The sequence below is a fragment of the Vitis riparia genome, chromosome 2, assembly GCF_004353265.1.
Source record: "Vitis riparia cultivar Riparia Gloire de Montpellier isolate 1030 chromosome 2, EGFV_Vit.rip_1.0, whole genome shotgun sequence".
Lineage (NCBI taxonomy): Eukaryota > Viridiplantae > Streptophyta > Magnoliopsida > Vitales > Vitaceae > Vitis > Vitis riparia.
Genome location: NC_048432.1, coordinates 19,551,607 through 19,569,450, shown reverse-complemented (window position 1 = coordinate 19,569,450; position 17,844 = coordinate 19,551,607). Strand labels below are relative to the sequence as shown.

General features: G+C 34.4%; 3 protein-coding genes across 7 annotated transcripts; 1 reads left to right on the top strand and 2 right to left on the bottom strand.

Annotated features, from left to right (window-relative positions):
• Nucleotides 1-808: 808 nt before the first annotated feature.
• Nucleotides 809-5,548, top strand: LOC117906594 (ubiquitin-conjugating enzyme E2 4-like). Of its 3 annotated transcripts, XR_004649869.1 has the most exons (7): nt 809-1,026; nt 1,108-1,187; nt 1,737-1,851; nt 1,979-2,031; nt 2,173-2,301; nt 3,699-3,829; nt 5,091-5,177. XR_004649869.1 is itself a non-coding variant. In XM_034819701.1 (6 exons), the coding sequence occupies exons 1-6, from the start codon at nt 983-985 to the stop codon at nt 5,219-5,221; spliced, it is 531 nt and encodes a 176-aa protein (XP_034675592.1). In that variant the 5' UTR covers nt 810-982; the 3' UTR covers nt 5,222-5,548. The 3 variants fall into 3 exon arrangements, 2 of the variants coding, with proteins under 2 accessions (XP_034675592.1, XP_034675585.1); XM_034819701.1 differs by lacking the exon at nt 3,699-3,829 and having other exon boundaries at nt 810-1,026; nt 2,194-2,301; nt 5,091-5,548; XM_034819694.1 differs by lacking the exon at nt 3,699-3,829 and having other exon boundaries at nt 813-1,026; nt 5,091-5,548.
• Nucleotides 5,549-8,310: 2,762 nt separating this feature from the next.
• LOC117905423 lies at nt 8,311-11,812 on the bottom strand. 3 transcript variants are annotated; one of them, XM_034818361.1, is made up of 8 exons: nt 11,629-11,812; nt 10,908-11,068; nt 10,342-10,807; nt 9,338-9,461; nt 9,090-9,226; nt 8,937-8,999; nt 8,759-8,827; nt 8,311-8,674 (listed from the first exon to the last, which is right to left on the bottom strand). In XM_034818361.1, exons 3-8 carry the CDS (start codon nt 10,531-10,533, stop codon nt 8,552-8,554), a joined length of 708 nt encoding a protein of 235 aa, XP_034674252.1. In that variant the 5' UTR covers nt 10,534-10,807; nt 10,908-11,068; nt 11,629-11,812; the 3' UTR covers nt 8,311-8,551. The 3 variants fall into 3 exon arrangements, with proteins under 3 accessions (XP_034674252.1, XP_034674247.1, XP_034674240.1); XM_034818356.1 differs by having other exon boundaries at nt 9,317-9,461; nt 10,342-10,822; nt 11,629-11,811; XM_034818349.1 differs by having other exon boundaries at nt 9,317-9,461; nt 11,629-11,811.
• Nucleotides 11,813-14,005: 2,193 nt separating this feature from the next.
• Nucleotides 14,006-17,576, bottom strand: LOC117934057 (serine/arginine-rich splicing factor SR45a-like). Its single transcript, XM_034855655.1, has 7 exons — nt 17,439-17,576; nt 17,092-17,114; nt 16,896-16,997; nt 16,672-16,783; nt 15,948-16,097; nt 14,982-15,045; nt 14,006-14,360 (listed from the first exon to the last, which is right to left on the bottom strand). Exons 1-7 carry the CDS (start codon nt 17,559-17,561, stop codon nt 14,176-14,178), a joined length of 759 nt encoding a protein of 252 aa, XP_034711546.1. The 5' UTR covers nt 17,562-17,576; the 3' UTR covers nt 14,006-14,175.
• Between the last annotated feature and the right edge of the window lie 268 nt (nt 17,577-17,844).

Sequence of the window (17,844 nt, the reverse complement as noted above, 5' to 3'; positions counted from 1 at the left end):
CATTCCATATTACAAAAAGTTTGAAGGACCATGGACTGGTGGACGTTACCATCGAATATTTTATCTCATTCTTTGAAAGTGCCGACGAATGAGGATACAAATAATTTTGGAACATGGTTCAAAATAATAAATTCTAAATGTACATTTTGATACACTTGGAATTAATGTTATGGCACATCCTTCCGCATTAATTTTTGTTAAAGCTTAGAAATAAGAACACAGATAAAAATTCATTTTCATGATTTATTTCTTTGGTATGGCATTGTGATTTACTTTAATTTCAACAATAAAATGAATTTAAATGGACATTATTTTTTCCACTTTTAACATGAAATATTAATCAAAATGAAAAGAATAAATGGTATTATCTTAAATAAAAATAAAAAGATAAATTATAAAAATCAAAATGGAAATGATAATTACTTCATGAAAACCACATTAATTTTGCAAAATCAACTTTGTATTAAAAGTGGCCCTTTAGAAAGTACTTTCACCTTTTCCCACCATTCTTAAAATACTTTGTTTTTCCATAATTTCAAAAACTTCCAAAATCTAAGAATACATTTTGATAACAAAAACAAAAAATGTTTCCTCATTCCTAAAACGTATATACAGAAAGTAAATAAATAAAATAACATGACATTAAAGAGAAATTTTCCATTAATATGTTTTGAAAAAAAAAAGGAAAAAGAAAATTGCCTCCATGAATTTTTCTTAGAAAATATTGGTACAAGAATTTTTCCACTGGTCAAAAGAAATGAAACATTTGGACAAAGACGGATAAAAAAAAACATTTTGCATTCACCGCAAGGACCGAGAAAGGTCACTGGAAATCACTGTAGACTTATTCACTGGAGAAGACTCGGATTTTACGTACAAAATCATCTCCTCAATTCACTCAGTGTTGTCTGAACCGCGTTAGCGTCATCTCACTCGGCCTCACACTGAAAGTCTCAGAAAGAAGAGGGAAAAAAATAGAATCATGTCATCCCCAAGCAAACGCAGAGAGATGGATTTGATGAAACTGTAAGTTTTTTTGTTGGGATTTTTTTGTGTGTTTTTTTTAAGGATTTAATTTGGGTTTTTTGTCATTGTGTTTTGTTCCAGGATGATGAGTGATTATAAGGTGGAGATGGTGAATGATGGCATGCAAGAGTTTTATGTCGATTTCCATGGACCCAGTGACAGTAAATCTTCAACACCCATACCTTATTTTTTGTTATTTTGCCTTTTTGGTTGATCAGGATGGGGATGTGTATCTTTGTGATTGAAGATTCGAGGTATTTATGGGGTTTGGTTTTGTGGGTTTTTGATGTTTTGTATTGATTCTTTGGTACTGCTTTGCTACTTGACCGTATGTGGATGGCCTTGGCTGTGGATTTACCTCTAATTTGGTGCCATATGATATAGCTGCTAACCATATACATAGGTTCCATGTACTATTATACTTGCTCAAATTTTGGGTTGAACAATTTTTGGTTCTATTAGATAATTTGGATTTGGGGTCTAATTATAGTTCTCTGATTTGAAAATTTAGACCATTAATTTATGCCCAAAAATAACTCTTTGTCTACAGAGGAATGTGATTTTTGTAAATATATGCTCATTTCTGTCAACTTTTTGTGCTTATTTGAGTTGCATATTTGCTGGATGGAAGTTTTGTTGCTAGATCGCTGGTGGGTTATTTGAGTATTTAAACCAAAAGGGGAGTTTTTCCAGTTTGATGAATGTGGCAGGTCCTTACCATGGAGGTGTGTGGAGGATAAGGGTGGAGCTACCAGATGCTTATCCTTATAAATCTCCATCTATTGGTTTTGTCAACAAGATCTACCACCCAAATGTTGATGAGATGTGAGTTAGTGGATGTTTAAAACCTAGTACTTCAGCTTGCATGGGCTGCATTTTTCTTATATATGACAAACATAATGAAGAAATGGTTTTCTCAAATATGACAATCTTGTGGGTCTTTGAGTTTCAGGTCTGGTTCAGTTTGTTTAGATGTCATCAATCAGACTTGGAGCCCAATGTTTGGTAAGATAATGTCCTACAATATTTCTTTTTCCGTGGCTTCTACTAACTTCAAAATCATGTTCCTTTTGCTCATAGATTCTTCCTTGTTTTATCAGTTGTCTGCTTAAGAAGTTGATATCTTTCTTTTTTATTTATTAACAGATTTGGTAAATGTGTTTGAAGTGTTTCTTCCTCAACTTCTTCTCTACCCCAACCCATCAGATCCATTGAATGGAGAGGCTGCAGCCCTGATGATGCGAGATCGGCCTGCTTATGAACAAAGAGTGAAAGGTAGCAGTCCTTCTCAAGCTTCTAGTCCCCATAGTACATATGTTTACTCTTAAGGTGGCAAGATCAAATAATGGTGAATCTTCAAGTGGTACTTCATTCAATAAAGGAAATTAGTTAAGGTCATTAACCCAGGATGTTAGGGACAACTCATTTGTTTTTATTCGGGACACAACCCTTTACCTGTTTTCTGCATGCTTGTTTAACAATTTCTGGAAAGGCCGTTGCATTCAATCTTCTTAGAGAATTTTGTACTTTCAGTTATCCTGACCTAGATCCAGTGGCCAAAAAACTCTTTAGTCCAGGCTCAGCTGCTAAAGATTTTAGCTTCTCTAATATATCTTTTCAGTAGCTTGATCCAGTTCTAATGAGATGCACATTAATTGGCTGGTCCTAATTTTCCTCTTTCACTTCCATTTCTGCCTCTAACTAACATTTATTCACTCTGCATCATAACTTTTTGGTTGTTTATGTCTATCTCCATATACATAATATGTCACTGACTGTTTTGAGTTAGAAATCCTAATCTTTCATTACCACCTTCTGATTTGAAAGAATCTTGAATTTTTTTGTTTTGAAAGGATCATGTTCCATTTTCATCTAGTACCAGCTTTGTTGGTAATAGTGCAATTTTCACCATAGAATAATGATTTCAATCATTGAAACAATCCAGTGTCAAGATGTCATACTCCTCCCACATGCTTTTGAGTTCACAGGTAGTTATGTTTGACAAAATTGTGTATTTCTAATGTGGCTTTCAAGAACAGGCAAATGAAACCATTCCTATATCCTTTGTTGCTTTCAACTTTCAAACAGGGCAAGTTATGCAAATAAATATTTATTTGTTAGTTCAATGAATGCCCATTCTTGAGCATCCTTAGCACATACTTGCATTTCTTAAAAGAAAAAAAGAACAACGCCCCGACAGCCCCCTCCCCTCCCCCTCTTCATTATTTTTGTGGATCTCTTGTTGGTAGACTAGAGGTTTTCTTTTGTGAATTTTATCAACAGTGTCTTTGTTTCTCTATGCCATCTTGATTTTATATCATATTGTGTAGTTTCTGCCCCTAGGAGGTGTTCCTTTCTTTTCTGTTGTTTTCTTAGGTGATTTCCCTTCTGTGTCCTTATTTCCTATGTAGACCCCCACACACTGAACCTCCCCACCTCAGAAATTCATTTCTGTAAGAAATCTTTAGTGGCCTGGTAGTTTGTATAAGCAGAGCATCTTGCTGAGTCTATGAAGCTTCATCACTCAGAATTTCACTCATGCAGTGTTGTATATGAAGGAAGAAGGTGATGCTTTGTCATGTTTGGCCTGAAATGTGATGAAGGGTTGCCATTTCTTGATCTATTGAAAGATGTCCATCCAATATATATTTTTTTTTTTGTTTTTTTGATAGGTAAGATGTCCATCCAATATTGTCCCTGTTCGGTCAAGCCATGAGACAATTCAACAAGTTGGGGGGAGTACTAATTTCCCACATGTTGAAACTTTATCATCTAACCAACTGGATGTGTTTGAGCCCTAGAGGTAAGAAATCGGTGCCTAAAGCACATGATAGTGGCTGATATCTTTAGAAGTCTTTTAGCCCTTCTTACATTGTTTTCTCTGGTTGTTGGTTTGGTCTCCATGGTTTGAGTACTGCAAAAGCACCTGCCTTCATGAGAATAGAAATTAAAAGTTTCGAGTAATCAGTGTATGAATGGGTTTCAAAATAGAATCTAGTTGTTTATAACTAGAATGATCAGTACTTGAGCTAATCAATCTTTGATATAAAAACCATTAGATTTTGAAATTTCTTTCACTTGTGATGTCCTCTTACTACTCATGGAAAACAACACCCTGTTGCCTAAAACTGGAAAACCTTGAAAGCAAGATGGTGCTCTGATTTCCAGAAACTGCAATTCAACTTTTCTTGGCCTTTCCACATAAAGAGACCTTTTTAAGTGCTTCCAAAGTGTAAGCTCCTTTCTGTCTTGATCAAACTTGAAGTTCATATCCATGCATAACATAGACCCTTGAATAACTTTATCCAATTTGAGGTCATGACCGAGTTGGGACCACTTGCCTTTTGTTAAACTAGGCAAAGAGGTTTTGTGTATGTGTTAAATTGGGAAAAGTGTTAATTGAATTGCAAAACTTATTTAGAAATGAAATATTTGGTTGCTGTATGAAATAGATTATGTACTAAATTTTCAGTGTTAGTGATAGAACTCATTGTTGCTTCTTTTAAGGAAGTTACCATGAAACACCTCTTCAATTTCTGAGAGAATTTTTTTGGTAAGGAAATATTTGGCTAACATGTGAAATAGCTATCTTTTAATTTCAGTTTTAAAGTGATCAAGTTCCTTGCTGCCTCCTTCAAGAAGTTCCATTTGAAAATATAAATGAAGAATTCAATCATCAATAAATATAAATAAAACCTTTAGGATCCATCCTAACCAGAACTGGCACCCCTGGCCAGCATTGAACATGAAAACTCTCTACCTTCATCTATTACATTGTCTTTGTTGAGGCTTGTTCAATCTTGAAGCACTACCTAGACTGGTCGTGCTACAGTCTTCCTGAACAAAGAGAACTTGCCCTTGCTGTAGCATATAACAATTTCATTCATCCTCCTATCAAGCCTGGCAATTTTCCTATACTCCATACACATTTTAAAGAAGGTTTATCCATGCACAACACCAAAATTTAGAATAGGTTAGATGAAGAAACTCAGAAGGGCTTTTCTCTATTTTATGTTATGTATTTGTTATTTCTCAATCTTTGCTCATTGTTTTCTGCACTCCAGAGTACTGTGAGAAGTATGCCAAGCCAGAAAACATTGGGGCTGCTCCAGAAGAGAAATCCAGTGATGAAGAGCTGAGCGAAGATGATTATGAATCCAGCGATGAGGCAGTTGCTGGCCAGGCTGATCCTTAGTAGCTCCATATGCATATGCATGCATGCCCTTTGAATCATCTCGGTGTCTGTACATGATATTCAACTTCTGACAATGAAAACCCAAAGTCCTGGCAGCAGGAAGCTCTAATCTGGAAAAAGTCCTCACCCTTCTGCCCTTTGTTTTCCGTGGCTGATGTGTAAATTAATCTACTGGGTCTTACATGTTTCAATTATTTGTTTTCTGTTGGAACTGAAGCAGACGGTCTTTTCCCCTGCTTATGCATGCATACATCTCTGTTAAAATTTAAAATCTGTATGGTGCCTGAGGACACATATTAAATCACACTAGAAAGCTCTTTGATTTGCTTCTTAGAATAAACCCAAACAATTTAGTATCTAAAATTTGTTCCCTGGTCTACTTGTGAAGATTTTTGAAAATCATTTTGAAAAAAAACAGTTTTGAGAATGGTCAACAGTTCTCCATTGTTTTTTTAGGTTTTTGTTCAAGAAATCAATTATAAAAAACAGTTTTTCAAATAATGTGTACTTACATAACAACAATTTTAGAAATGTTTTTTATATTTTTAATTATTACACGAAATATTCTGAAAAAAAAAAAGAAAAAGAAAAAGAAATAGAAACACTTTAAAAAGGGAAACTTTAATCTACACTATTTCAAAATTAAGTAAAAAACAAATCTAATTTTCAAGTTGGATTCGCTGGTTTAAATAATTCTGGTAACCTTAATACAAGTTACCAATTATAAGAATTTTCAATTCTACAAATTGGAATAGGGTGCTTATAAAAAAAATATCTAATTTTATAAAGATTTTAAAATAAGAGAATCTTGAAAATTAAGTCCTTGAAAGTCATATCACCAAAGGATTTTATAGAAAAAGAAACTAGATTTTCTCACAATTTTTTTTTGTTTAAAAAAAAAAATTCTTAGCAACATTCTAATTCTGAATAAAACTTCAATTTGTAAGGCACTAGATTTCCGCCACAAAATTGAGCCCAATAAATGGCCCAAAGTTGAGTTCAAATAACAAAAAGAATTTAGCCTATACTCAATCTCTAAACATGTCCATTGTGTAGTCTTGCTTCAAAAAGTCTCCATTTGAAGTATTGGATTCTTAACTTTTTAAACTTCAAAATTATACTCGAGACATTTCCAATTTTGAGTCAAAGTTAACATCACTTTGCTGTCATGGATCTTTAGGAAAAAAAAAAACTTTCAAAAATTCTTCTTTCCCTTTTTTCCTTCTTTTTTGTATAAATTTGAAGGAAAGATTCAACCCTTTTTCGCCATCATTAATCTCTTTGATACTCTATAAATGATGCTCCAATAAAGGTTAAATCTTTATTTATATCATTGAGGAATTATTTTCTTATAGCTCTCCATAGATGATAAAAACTTAACTTTACATTATAAAACTAAATCCTATGCTCTTATAATGGAGCTTAAATCTTAATATGTAGAAAATATCAAAACTTTACCAAAAAAAAATCTTGAAAATCTAAGTTCCTTTAATGGAGTTTACAACCAAATCTATGAAAAAACAAAATTATTATTTCGTTCAATCATCACATATAATAAAATAAATAAATAAATAACATACATGCATCCTTTGGCCATAGGATAATATCAAAGCTTCAAAAAAAAAAAGGTTAGTACACCCCAAACAAAAATCTAAGCATACTTATAACATGATGTTCTTATACCAATTATTGGCATCATGCATGTGAAAAATATATATCCATACTTATAGATATTAAAAGCCTTTTCATATACTAACAATTTCTTTAAAAAAGGGATTTTTAATTTATAAAATGCCTTTTACATAAATGCTACAGTGCAACATATTTTTAAAATCGCTCTAAATCTTGCTCTTAATATATTTAATAATTTAATTTTAATGAATACAACTTTATGTTAAGCTTTTTAAAAATTATGCAATGAGACAAAACGTTTCCTACCTTTTAATACATTAGAAGCTTTTATACCTTTTCTAATACTTAAAAATTAAAAAAATTTATCTTGAAGGATTAAAAAAATTTCCTAAAACCATTGCCAAACAAAATCTTCATCTTATTATTTTGATTAATTTTATTATAAAATGTATGATGATAAAATATTCACTTCTTTTATGCTCAATAATTATTCAACCATTTCTAATTATATAAGTAAAATTATTCAAACATTAAAGAAGTATATTTGGATTAAAATGTTACCAAAATAATTTAAAACTTTAAATAAAAATTTCAGACTATGTATAAATAAATAATATTTAATTGAAGAGCTTGTAAAATAATGGAGGTGGAGGTGAGAATTAATGGCGCAACTTGCTGGCATGAATCCATGGACCATGAATATTCCCATCACTTTCAAATCCACCATCCATCTCATATATTCTCTTAGAAACATGTAAGATATCCAATAGGGATCAAAATTAAGATCAATGAATAAGGATGCAATATTATAAATTTCACCACTAATTCATATGAGAATAAGGGAAAACAAGTCAAATCCTTTTTTTTCTTTTTATACTGTGGCCAAAACTGTTGTCTTTGACTTTTCAAATAGTTTCTAAATCGAATTTCAGGATTTTTTTTTTTTTTTTCTCAATTGAAAAAAACCCAAACAAATTTAATCCAATAGTTCATGAAAACGATCATTTGCATATCTATGTACATTTCAAAGAAGATTCAAAAGCAAACATGGGAGGAAATAGTATCTATATTGGCGTGAAACGAAGGATCGCAAAGAAATCCCCTTTGAGGTTTGAGGTGGGGACAGGGGCAGGAATGACAACCACAACCATGCCAAGGAAAGGAAAGGAAAAGAAATGGTGTCCGTGAGTCTGAAATATCAATAACAGCCCCCACCACCACCATGGGAAACACAAAAGAAGAGAAAGGGAATGTGATTGGTGAAGCGGGTACACTAGTCTTCAGAGTTCAGACTCATGACCCCACCATTCTTTACCCATCCCTCGTGACACCAAATGCCAGTCTGGCTTCCTCTGCTTCCTCTACCCAACACGACACCCTCATCTGGGGCCATTTCACTTCATAAATCAATCCTACTTGTGGGTCCACCACCCCTTTTTCCCAAAACATCTCCACAATATCCACAAATCATACTCTTAACTTATTCAATTCAACCCAAAAGGACTAATGCCTTCTACTGAATTAGCAAAGCAAGGGGTTTTATAGTATGTGTTAAAGGGTTAGGACAAGTTTTTGTGATTAGAGCTCATCTAAAGGTTAGGAAACTAGCTAAGCTAAGCTAAACTACTGCATATGCATATAATTTTACAAGCATTCAACTTCTAGGGTTCAGTTCTCTCACTCTGTTTCCTCTATGAGTTAGCTGTCTTCAGTCTCTTGGCTGTGCGGATGAACTCCATGATCACGGCTACTTCCTCCACTTGTCTTCAGTCTCTTGGCTGCGCGGATGAACCCCATGATCACAGGTACCTCCTCCACTTGCTGTTGTATCAAAATTATAAAACAAACCAATAAGAACGATAATCAAAGTGATTTTAAGAGGCTGTGTATGTATCAGTCACAGACCTGTGCTGTGAAGTGCTGCTGCACGGCCTTAAGCATTTGTTCCCTGGATGAATTAGAGTTAAGATTCCCCTGCAGTTTCAAATTGTAAACTACTATTAGATTAATTAAATTAAATCCAATGTAAAATAAGTTCAATGAAAGAACAATTTGCTGAAATTCCAAATTTGGTGGTACCCACAAGGTTGAATTTTTTGCAATATCTCCACAATGAATCAGTTCCTAGTTTTGCCAAGTTCACAATCTGATCATCCAAATAAACAAGACCCCACAAATAAATAAAATGCAGAATTTAAATTTTGAGGAATCATTAATCTTGGTCTGAGTTTCCTACTGGTTGAGGCGCATCAATGCCAGATTGGACTTCGCGGTGGCTATTGCGGTTGGTCAATTTCACTGATGCAGATGGTGCCCAGGGCCTTGTATGTCGGGCTCTTGGCTTGCTCAATTTGTGGAACTCAATGCTGCTGGCTGCCAAACAAGAAACAGTAACAACATTAAAATAATTGCATTAGCATCCTTGCAACCTCTTGAGAATTAGGGTTTAACACTAGAACTCACAGAAATCGTTGTCCTTCTCACCAATGTCGGAACTACTGCTAGAGTTATCAAAGTCATGATCATCATCTTCTTCATTCCCTGTCGGGGGTTCCAGCACGCTCAGAGCGTTCCTTTGCAACTTAACTTCAACCCCATTCTTCAAAACCTTGTATGTCAAAAACAAAAATAATCTCAATAATGCATCAAAGAAATTAATAGATGAAAATCAATTAATTGAAGCACAAAACAGAGAGTTGAAGAAATTAATACATCCATTGCTATTTAATAATAATCTCCAGAAGAAAAGGAATGCTACTTCATCCGGGCTCTATTCGCTCCACAATAAAATTCTTTCTGTAGGGTTAGTTTACCAATTTATATAGGGTTAAATAGAAGCCTTCCAAAACAAGACTTCGAAAAGTCAAGATATAATACGGTTTTAAACTTCTAGATATAATATTGCGCCACCGATTTCTTAGGGTATCATAACAACCATAATTCAGCCCTAAAAAATTACAGATCACTCTAGATCATAGTTCAACACAAACGGTTCAAGGTACTGTCACCCTCCTATCGGGAAACAAGCACATTCCAATTTCAGGTCCCTTATACGACACAAAAATAAATAAATAAAATCCCTACATTTATTTTTTCCAATTTTGTTTTAATTGTATCACTTGAACAACTAAAGACGTAAGCTTTGCAACAATTCAGGACCACAAACTAAATGGTAAAAGTCAAACAGACTGAAGAAACCAAGGAATAGAACAGCTTCCACAGATAAATACAAAATAAATTGAAATAAAATTTGAGTTGAGACAGACTCTTCTATTTTGAATATTAGCTTATAATACTCCAGGAATCTAGAGGGGTTCCACCTCAGAAACTTCCGGGAAACTGAAGTTTAGCATTATGTGGTTCTTCATCATTACAAAATTTTAAGTATTAAAGTAGCGTATAGAATCAATAAATCAAAACGATACCAATTCTGTGATGACTGAACATGGGATTAAAAAACAAAGTGGGAAAGGAATCAGGGAAAATACCAGCCAATGCCAACCACCGAGGCCCACAGCCTTCTTCACAACACCTTGCAAGCCCACCAAAACAGACTTTGTTCTGTTGTTACCAGTAACAATGACCTTGGTGTGCCTAGGTAGAACAGAGAGCTCTTCATCACCACTTTCCTCGCGAAAAGGCGATAGAACCCGAGCAGAACAAAGCTCTGGCTCCAGCATTGTGCAACCCTAAACTTATCCCTCCCAATTTAAAGTAAGAAGCAGTAATTAAACAAATCCACAAAAAAATTGACCTCCAAAATCCAATACCCAGAACCTCTAAATGTTGCAAAACCCCATAATTAGTTGAATTGCTAAACAAAAACCCATAATCCCAGTAAACAGAACCTTCCTTTTCGAATGGTTTTTTCTCATATTACTTTAATCTTAACTTATCTTCATATCGAGTTGCAAGGCAAACCAGGTTTTCTGAAACGCCCTCCAACTGAAATCCCTGAAATAGAAAAAACTAAGGATAAATTATTAAGAAATTCAGAGCCTACAACCAAGAAACACAGAGTTGAAGTGAAAGAGAGTGAACATTGAACTCTGACCCGGAATATCTCCGAATATGTCCAATGCAAAGAAGCTTGAAGAAAGTGGAATCTTCAATCTCACATTCACGGACTTGGATCGACGACAATAAATGAGTTCATTCCAAAACGATGGCCATCATTAAACCTCTTTTCGGAGTTATAGTGACACCATAGTGTACCTGAAAAAACAGAACTCGATATCAATTAACTCTCAATTTCTTTTTTAAGATCTTCAACTCATCAAAGCTCCTTGTAATTGAACTCAAATACACTCTAATAGAACTCTTTTCTTCAACCAATTTACTGAAATTTCCACCAAATTAGACATCAAATGAAACCACAAAAAGAGGGCTTCAATCTCCCATTTCAATTCCAATTCGAAACTTCCACTATTGCCCCAATTTTTGCAATAACTCGGTTGAAATTTTTTGAAGTAACCAAGTTCAATTACATGAGCCTCAAAATCGTCCCAATTTCACTAAAACCCGTTTGGTTGCTGAGAAACCAGAGGAAAATAAGAGAAATAGAATTTGGGGGTTTTCGTTTCTCCACAGTACAGCTGCAAATGGCTCAATTCAGAGAAAATCAAATCACCCAAAATTCCGATTCCTCCTCATTCCCCACATTTTCCCAGCAACCCAATTAGATCAAAAACACAAAAATAAAATCAAGTAGAAGCCCACGAATCCCACCCAACCCACAAAGACTTGAAACCCAAATCACAGCAACACCACTATACCTTTAACCCAAACACCGGAAATGTGACGGGTTTAGGTCGTCAAGAGCACTAAACCAGGGGTTTTCAGGGTCGAAAACTCGAATTCAGGGGCGAAAAACAGCGGATCTGGTAGGAAAAAATGGAGGAATGAGGGGAAGTGAGAGAGGAAAATGGGAGTGAGGAGAAGCAGAGGAGGGGGAAAGCAGGAAACAGCCCCAACTTTAATGCTTACCAACTGCCATGCAAACGACTTGGCCCTCTTCCGCTGTCCGTACGCTCACGCCTTTGTCACCGGCTTTCTAGCCGTTTACACCTTTTTCACTTGGCTTCGCTGCCCTTTAGTCCTCTCCCGCTCTTAATTTACACATTCAAATTTACAAGTTTGCCTCGTTAGTTTTTTAGTTTTTATTTATTTTTTTAATAAAAGTGGATTTGTCAAAATAAAAATCTCCTAGGATATTATAATTTTATAAACGTTTAATTTTAATTATCTCTATACTTAGTATTTTTCGATGGGTAATGGAAAAACATGGGATGAAGCTATTCAAATATTCAAAATTTTATATCCAAGTGGAGCTTGATATAATAAAAAGAAATGGGTTTTTTTTTTTATTTATAGTCCTAACAAAAAAGGAAAAAAAATGATATCTTATAGGTGTTTGATAAAACTTATTTTTTATTATTTAATGATTTAAGTTTAATTAAATTAAATTATTCGTTAACTTAAAATTTATTACTCATTTTTATTTTAAGTGTTTAGGTTGTTTGGTAAAACTATACTTAAAAAATTTATTTTAAGTTATTAAAGTGTCATTTTCACTTGTAATGTTAGTATTTATTTTCATTAATCTTACTTCATAAATTTATTTATTAAATATTTATACTTAAAATATTATAAATTTATAAAATAATTTTAAAATTTTTACTATAAAAAATAAATCATAATTGTGGAGTTATGGTTATTAAATATATTCTCATTAGATGTGGGTAAATAAGATAAAAAAATTATGATTAATAATAAATTAATTATTTTAATTTAATACTTAAAATCATTTTTAATTTTAAGTTACATCGAACTATTCTTGATTTACTTAATAATTTAAGTTATTAAATTACTTTGAGTCATTAAGTTAATTTATCAAACATATTTTTAGAGTGTTTCATTTTTTTTTTTTTTTTACTTTTTATGATTTTATTTAGGTTGAATTTTATTTCTGTTTTAAATTTAATAAGAGGTATATGTAAATATTTTTATTTTGATTTATATAAACTATAATTTTGTTATCCTTTTACAAAGTTAAAAAAACCACGAGAAGGAATTATGAATTTATTATTCCTTAATTAAATATGGCATCGGTAATATATTTAATATATTTTTATTTTATTTATTTGGAATTGAGTTTAAACAAATAAATTATCTTACACTTTATAACGAATAACTTATTAATTTAATAATTTAATAATAATTACAGGATACAAATGTGATAGAATCTTTCCATTCACCTTCTTAATAAAATTAATTGTTGTAAGATCTTAATCTAAATGCGTTTTCAATTTTAGAATTTCTTCTACAAGCTCCAAAAAAATTATAAATTTAGAACTTTTGTAAATATACTACAATAAAAAGTCAATGAATGCACCCGTCTCAAAAACAATGATTTTATTTTACCAAGTTGGAAGGGAGCGAGGGACTCGCCAAGGTGGGCATTTGCGTCATTAGAAAAGTATGGAGGTCAGACAGAAAGGGAGCCAAGCGAAGCCGATAGAATAGAAGAGAGGAGCGTGGGATGACCGGTAACTTAGAAAAGAGGGGGAAGCGAATGACGTACACGTGTCACAGAACCAGCTGTCGGATCTTATCCAGGCAAGTCAGTATTGTACTGTACCACCTCCCCAAAAGACGTCAACCCAAAAAACCGCAGTTGATTTTTTTTTTTTTAAGAAAAAAAAAAAGGAAAAATTGAATAAAGTTGAAATTTGATTTGGAGTCCGCTCCCTGCAGCTGGAACGCACTTTGAAATCCCAAAAATAAAATAAAATAAAACAAATCCCGCTTTCAGATTTTCCGGTTCAAAGCATGGGGGGCCCACCCCCACATGGTCTCATTTATTCTTTCCCATTTTCCTTATTTTCTTTCTATTTTCTGTTTGGTCCAAATCACAAGGCGTTTGAATTGGTCTTCATAATTTTGAATTCACCTTGGAAGGACAGTTTGGCCTCTTCCTCTTCTGGTTTTGGGACATCACCTGAATACCAACAAAATTATAAACTTTCATATTCCTGGGTGGTGGGTAGACCTAATTTCTCCCCTGCAACTTCATCTAGATTCAAACCTAGAGTTTCTAAATTTGGGTTTTTGTTTTTTTTCCTCTAATAAGAATTTGACGCAAAAACCAGAGGCCTGGAAAGCATCCAATGGAGTTATATGATAATGAAATGCATTAAGATACAATGCGCAATGGAAACAGTAACTGTAACTCCAGACTTGGGGAAAAAAGATTCGCACAAGAGTTGATCAAAAGGGGCAAATCAAAAGAAAATAGAACTTGGGGCCGGATTTTGATTGATTCAAGGGTAGTCCCTGCCTGCCCCTGACAATGAACGCTCCCTGCGCCTCCTATTGGAGTCGGAGTAGTCATCGGACCTTCTGCCATATGGGGAGCGAGATCTTCCACGCCTGTCTCTTGCATAAGAGTCTCTATCTTGCCAGCGGCGAGGGGAGTAGCTCCGAGACCTTCTGCGGCCACCTCGTCCTGCATATTGTCCCAAAAAATGTAAGAAACTGATACTGATACACATCATTTCCTGGGCGTTCCACACATAATATAATAACGACTTTATCACTGTTCCAAACTGGAAAATTTTTCCTACCAAAAAAGAAACAAAGGTAATTAAACATGACTTGCTCATTACTTGGGAAGGCGTACTAGCATGCCTATGATATTTAACAAGACTAAAACTTGGCCTTGCACTCATGATTGAGTGCAAATGCCTCAACTTTGAGAAATACAACACAGTTTAGAGAAGCTCACTCATCCAGCTAGAACTAAATAAAGCTGCAATTGGGTCCAAGTTATCAGAAGTATCCCCACGTTTTTGTACAAAAATGTAAGCAAATGCTAATATATTTGAAGAGAGACATGAAGTTTAAGCCAGCATGTATCTTCCATCATCTGAAAGTGAATGTGTGTTTAAGACCAACCATACCAGTCTTGATCACAAAAGGAGAATCAAAAGATTTCAAAAGCAACCCAGCACTGGCCTGAGGTTTCTTTCCATGGACAGTTGACTTCCAGGCCAGCTTAAGTTTAAATGAGCTCAGTACATTAAATATAATTCCTACATACATGCATAAGTAATTCTTGTACAATTACCTCGCCTCTCCCTCAGCCCATGATACCTTCCTGGGGTTGGGGTCCTCCCACGCCTTCGTTTTGCCTGCATAGACACAAAATGCAACATAACATCCTGGCATTTAGACAAAACCCAATTTAGCAAAAACAAAGATCATGGTGGTCCCCTGCACACAGCTTCAAGGAAGTTTCAAGAAAATAACTGGATATTGCACCTGGATGATGATATCACTCGAAAAAGAAAAGAAAAAAGGAGGATGCACAAAACTTGCAATTTGGCATATATAACCTATCATATTGGAGGCTAATTGTTTTTTTTTTTTTTCTGACCCTTAATTTACCTAATTTTCTTAACAGAATATGAGATCCACATTCTGTGTAACAAGCAGAATATAAAAGAAGGAAAAAAAGAAGCAACGAAACAAGTTGTTCACTGTGTCTATAGGGTTCTCCAAAACATAAAATGGAAAGAAAAAACAACCATGTCAGGTACTGTTACTAACTAAGAAAAAGAATAAAGGGCATAAAGGGCATACAACCCTCTGCAAAATAGTCGAATTTGAATCGATGAGTTTGGGATGTCGATGCAGAGCTCATGCAGTGAATAAAGGGAATACAGCCCTCTGCAAAAATAGTCGAATTGAATTGATATGTGTGAAATGTCGATGCAGAGCTCATGCTGTGAATAAAGGGAATACAGCCCTCTGGGAAATAGTCGAATTGAATTGATGTGTTTGGAATGTCGATGCACAGCTCATATCGTGAAGGGGTAGGTTCGACTGTTTAGTGCTTAGATTGTGAATTCGACGGAGCTACACAGACCAGACCTGCTGCCAAAGTTTATCAGGCAACATTTCTGAAAATGAGCAGAACTTTAAAAATGAAAGGGAAAAAAAAGGAAAGAAAAATGTTGTTACACATAAATAACAGAGTCCTATGACTCTTCAAAAACAATAACTAATTGAACCCTGTCACGGAAGCTTGTACCTTTTCCACAGTGATGAGGCGACCTTCAAGCACAGAACGATTAAGATATTTAATACAGCGGTCTGCATCCTCAACAGTCTCCATAGTGACAAAACCAAATCCACGGGATTCTCTGGTGCGAGGATCTGTTACCAGATGGCACTCAACAACCTAAACCAACAAATTGCCATGAGATTTTTAGAATCAATTTCTTACAAATACTCAAAAATGATCAAAAAATAAAAAAATCACTTATTTTTAAGCATGGACAGAATCAACACTAGAAGTAGCCCACTAATCTAATCCAAGGTATTTCTCTGGTAGCTTAAGATCCTGTTTGGATCAGATAAGGAACAGATGAGAGAAAAAGATAGGAAAGAATATGCTGAAAGTAACCTGAGTCTTCAATTTTCAATTGTTTTTTAGCCTTTTCCTTCCCATCCACTTTTTCTTTCTGAGAGCCTAAATGTCCTATAATTTTCTGAAATCATAGTGTATGATAAGAGCAAAAGAACAATCCAATACATTTTGAGTGTAACAATGATGAGTCACCATCCAAATATTTACCAATGAAGCATAAACATATCAATCAACAGAAGCCTTGGTACTCACTTAGCCACTATACCAAGCCTGATCCTAGTAATTCCCAAATAATATCAATGGCTCATCAAACCTTGATCAATATAAAGTAATGGCAAATTCATTTGCTACACACATCTAAAAACAACATTGAGAAGGCATATACCTTCCCTTCACTGTTAAAATACTTCTCAAGATCACTGGCATTAACTCTTGTTGACAAACCCGTCACATACAAGTTATTTCCCGGGTTAACAGCATCTACCGAGTCGCGGCTCCTAATGCAATAAAACAAAACAACCGCAAACTAGTTATACATTCACATACACAAATAGACATTTTCACTCAAACAGAAGGTTAAAAAATTTGGCATACACAATCAATATATACCTCGAGCGACTCCTCCTAGACCTCGACAATGACCTTGACCTCGACCTTGACCTTGATCGTCGCCCCCGAATGGGTGAACCCGAGTTGGCAGGTGAAACAGATCTAGGTTAGGAGCACAAGCACCACTCTAAGTAGTCCATAATTAGATGAAAAGAATACACAAAATCATAAGAAAATTTCCAATTCAAAAGCTCACCTTCCTTCCCTTGAATAAGGCATCTAACAAAAACACACGGTACGAATACATCAGAATACCTTCAACATTACAAATCATTACATTTATACATAGGCATGCATATATCTATAAGTCCATACAGCAACTGGGTTTGAACTTTAAACATAAGTAATCTCAAAGAATCGCGGAAAAAAGAGAGAAAAAAAAAAAAAACAATCTTTGGGGAAAAGGAAAAAAAAAATCTCAAAAATCCACAAAAGAGAATGAGATTATTGCGTAGATCTAGGTCAAATTTTGAATTTGTAAGAATCTAGTACCTATTTACTACTGAAATTTGAAGAGAAATCGCGAGATTTATAAATGCTTACCTCTGGGTTAGAGTCGAAGAGAGAAACCCTAGAACAGAGATTTGGGTGTGGGTGTGGGGGGTTGACTCGGAGTTGCTTTATATTTGCTAGATGGCGTGGGTGAATCTGGGCTGTTGAATGCATATGGGTCCCACTCCCCGTGGACAGTTCTGATAGATTGGGTTATGTTTGGTTATGGGTGAGTCAAAGTCTCTATCCCTGTTAAAGAAAAATGATGAGTTTAGAAGGAAAAAAAATGTTTGTTTATGTGTGAAAGATACGATGAGATATCATGTAATTTTATATAAAATTATAATAATTACCACCAGATGTTATAGAGATTTGAAGGTGCTCACAGATTTATTAATTGTCAAATATTTTTCAGAAATTAGATTTGAAACAACTTAGGATTAAACATTATTTGTAT

Coding starts and splice junctions, on each gene's coding strand:
- LOC117905423 (XM_034818356.1), bottom strand. CDS start 10,533: ATGCTGGAGCCAGAGCTTTGTTCTGCTCGGGTTCTATCGCCTTTTCGC. Junction 9,227..9,316: donor TGAGAAGGACAACGATTTCT/GTGAGTTCTAGT, acceptor CTTGTTTGGCAG/CCAGCAGCATTGAGTTCCAC. Junction 8,828..8,936: donor ATTGCAAAAAATTCAACCTT/GTGGGTACCACC, acceptor TTGAAACTGCAG/GGGAATCTTAACTCTAATTC.
- LOC117934057 (XM_034855655.1), bottom strand. CDS start 17,561: ATGCATTCAACAGCCCAGATTCACCCACGCCATCTAGCAAATATAAAG. Junction 16,098..16,671: donor ATTTTAACAGTGAAGGGAAG/GTATATGCCTTC, acceptor TTGTTGGTTTAG/GTTGTTGAGTGCCATCTGGT. Junction 14,361..14,981: donor TGGGCTGAGGGAGAGGCGAG/GTAATTGTACAA, acceptor GACAATATGCAG/GACGAGGTGGCCGCAGAAGG.
- LOC117906594 (XM_034819694.1), top strand. CDS start 983: ATGTCATCCCCAAGCAAACGCAGAGAGATGGATTTGATGAAACT. Junction 1,188..1,736: donor TTTCCATGGACCCAGTGACA/GTAAATCTTCAA, acceptor TGAATGTGGCAG/GTCCTTACCATGGAGGTGTG. Junction 2,032..2,172: donor GACTTGGAGCCCAATGTTTG/GTAAGATAATGT, acceptor ATTTATTAACAG/ATTTGGTAAATGTGTTTGAA.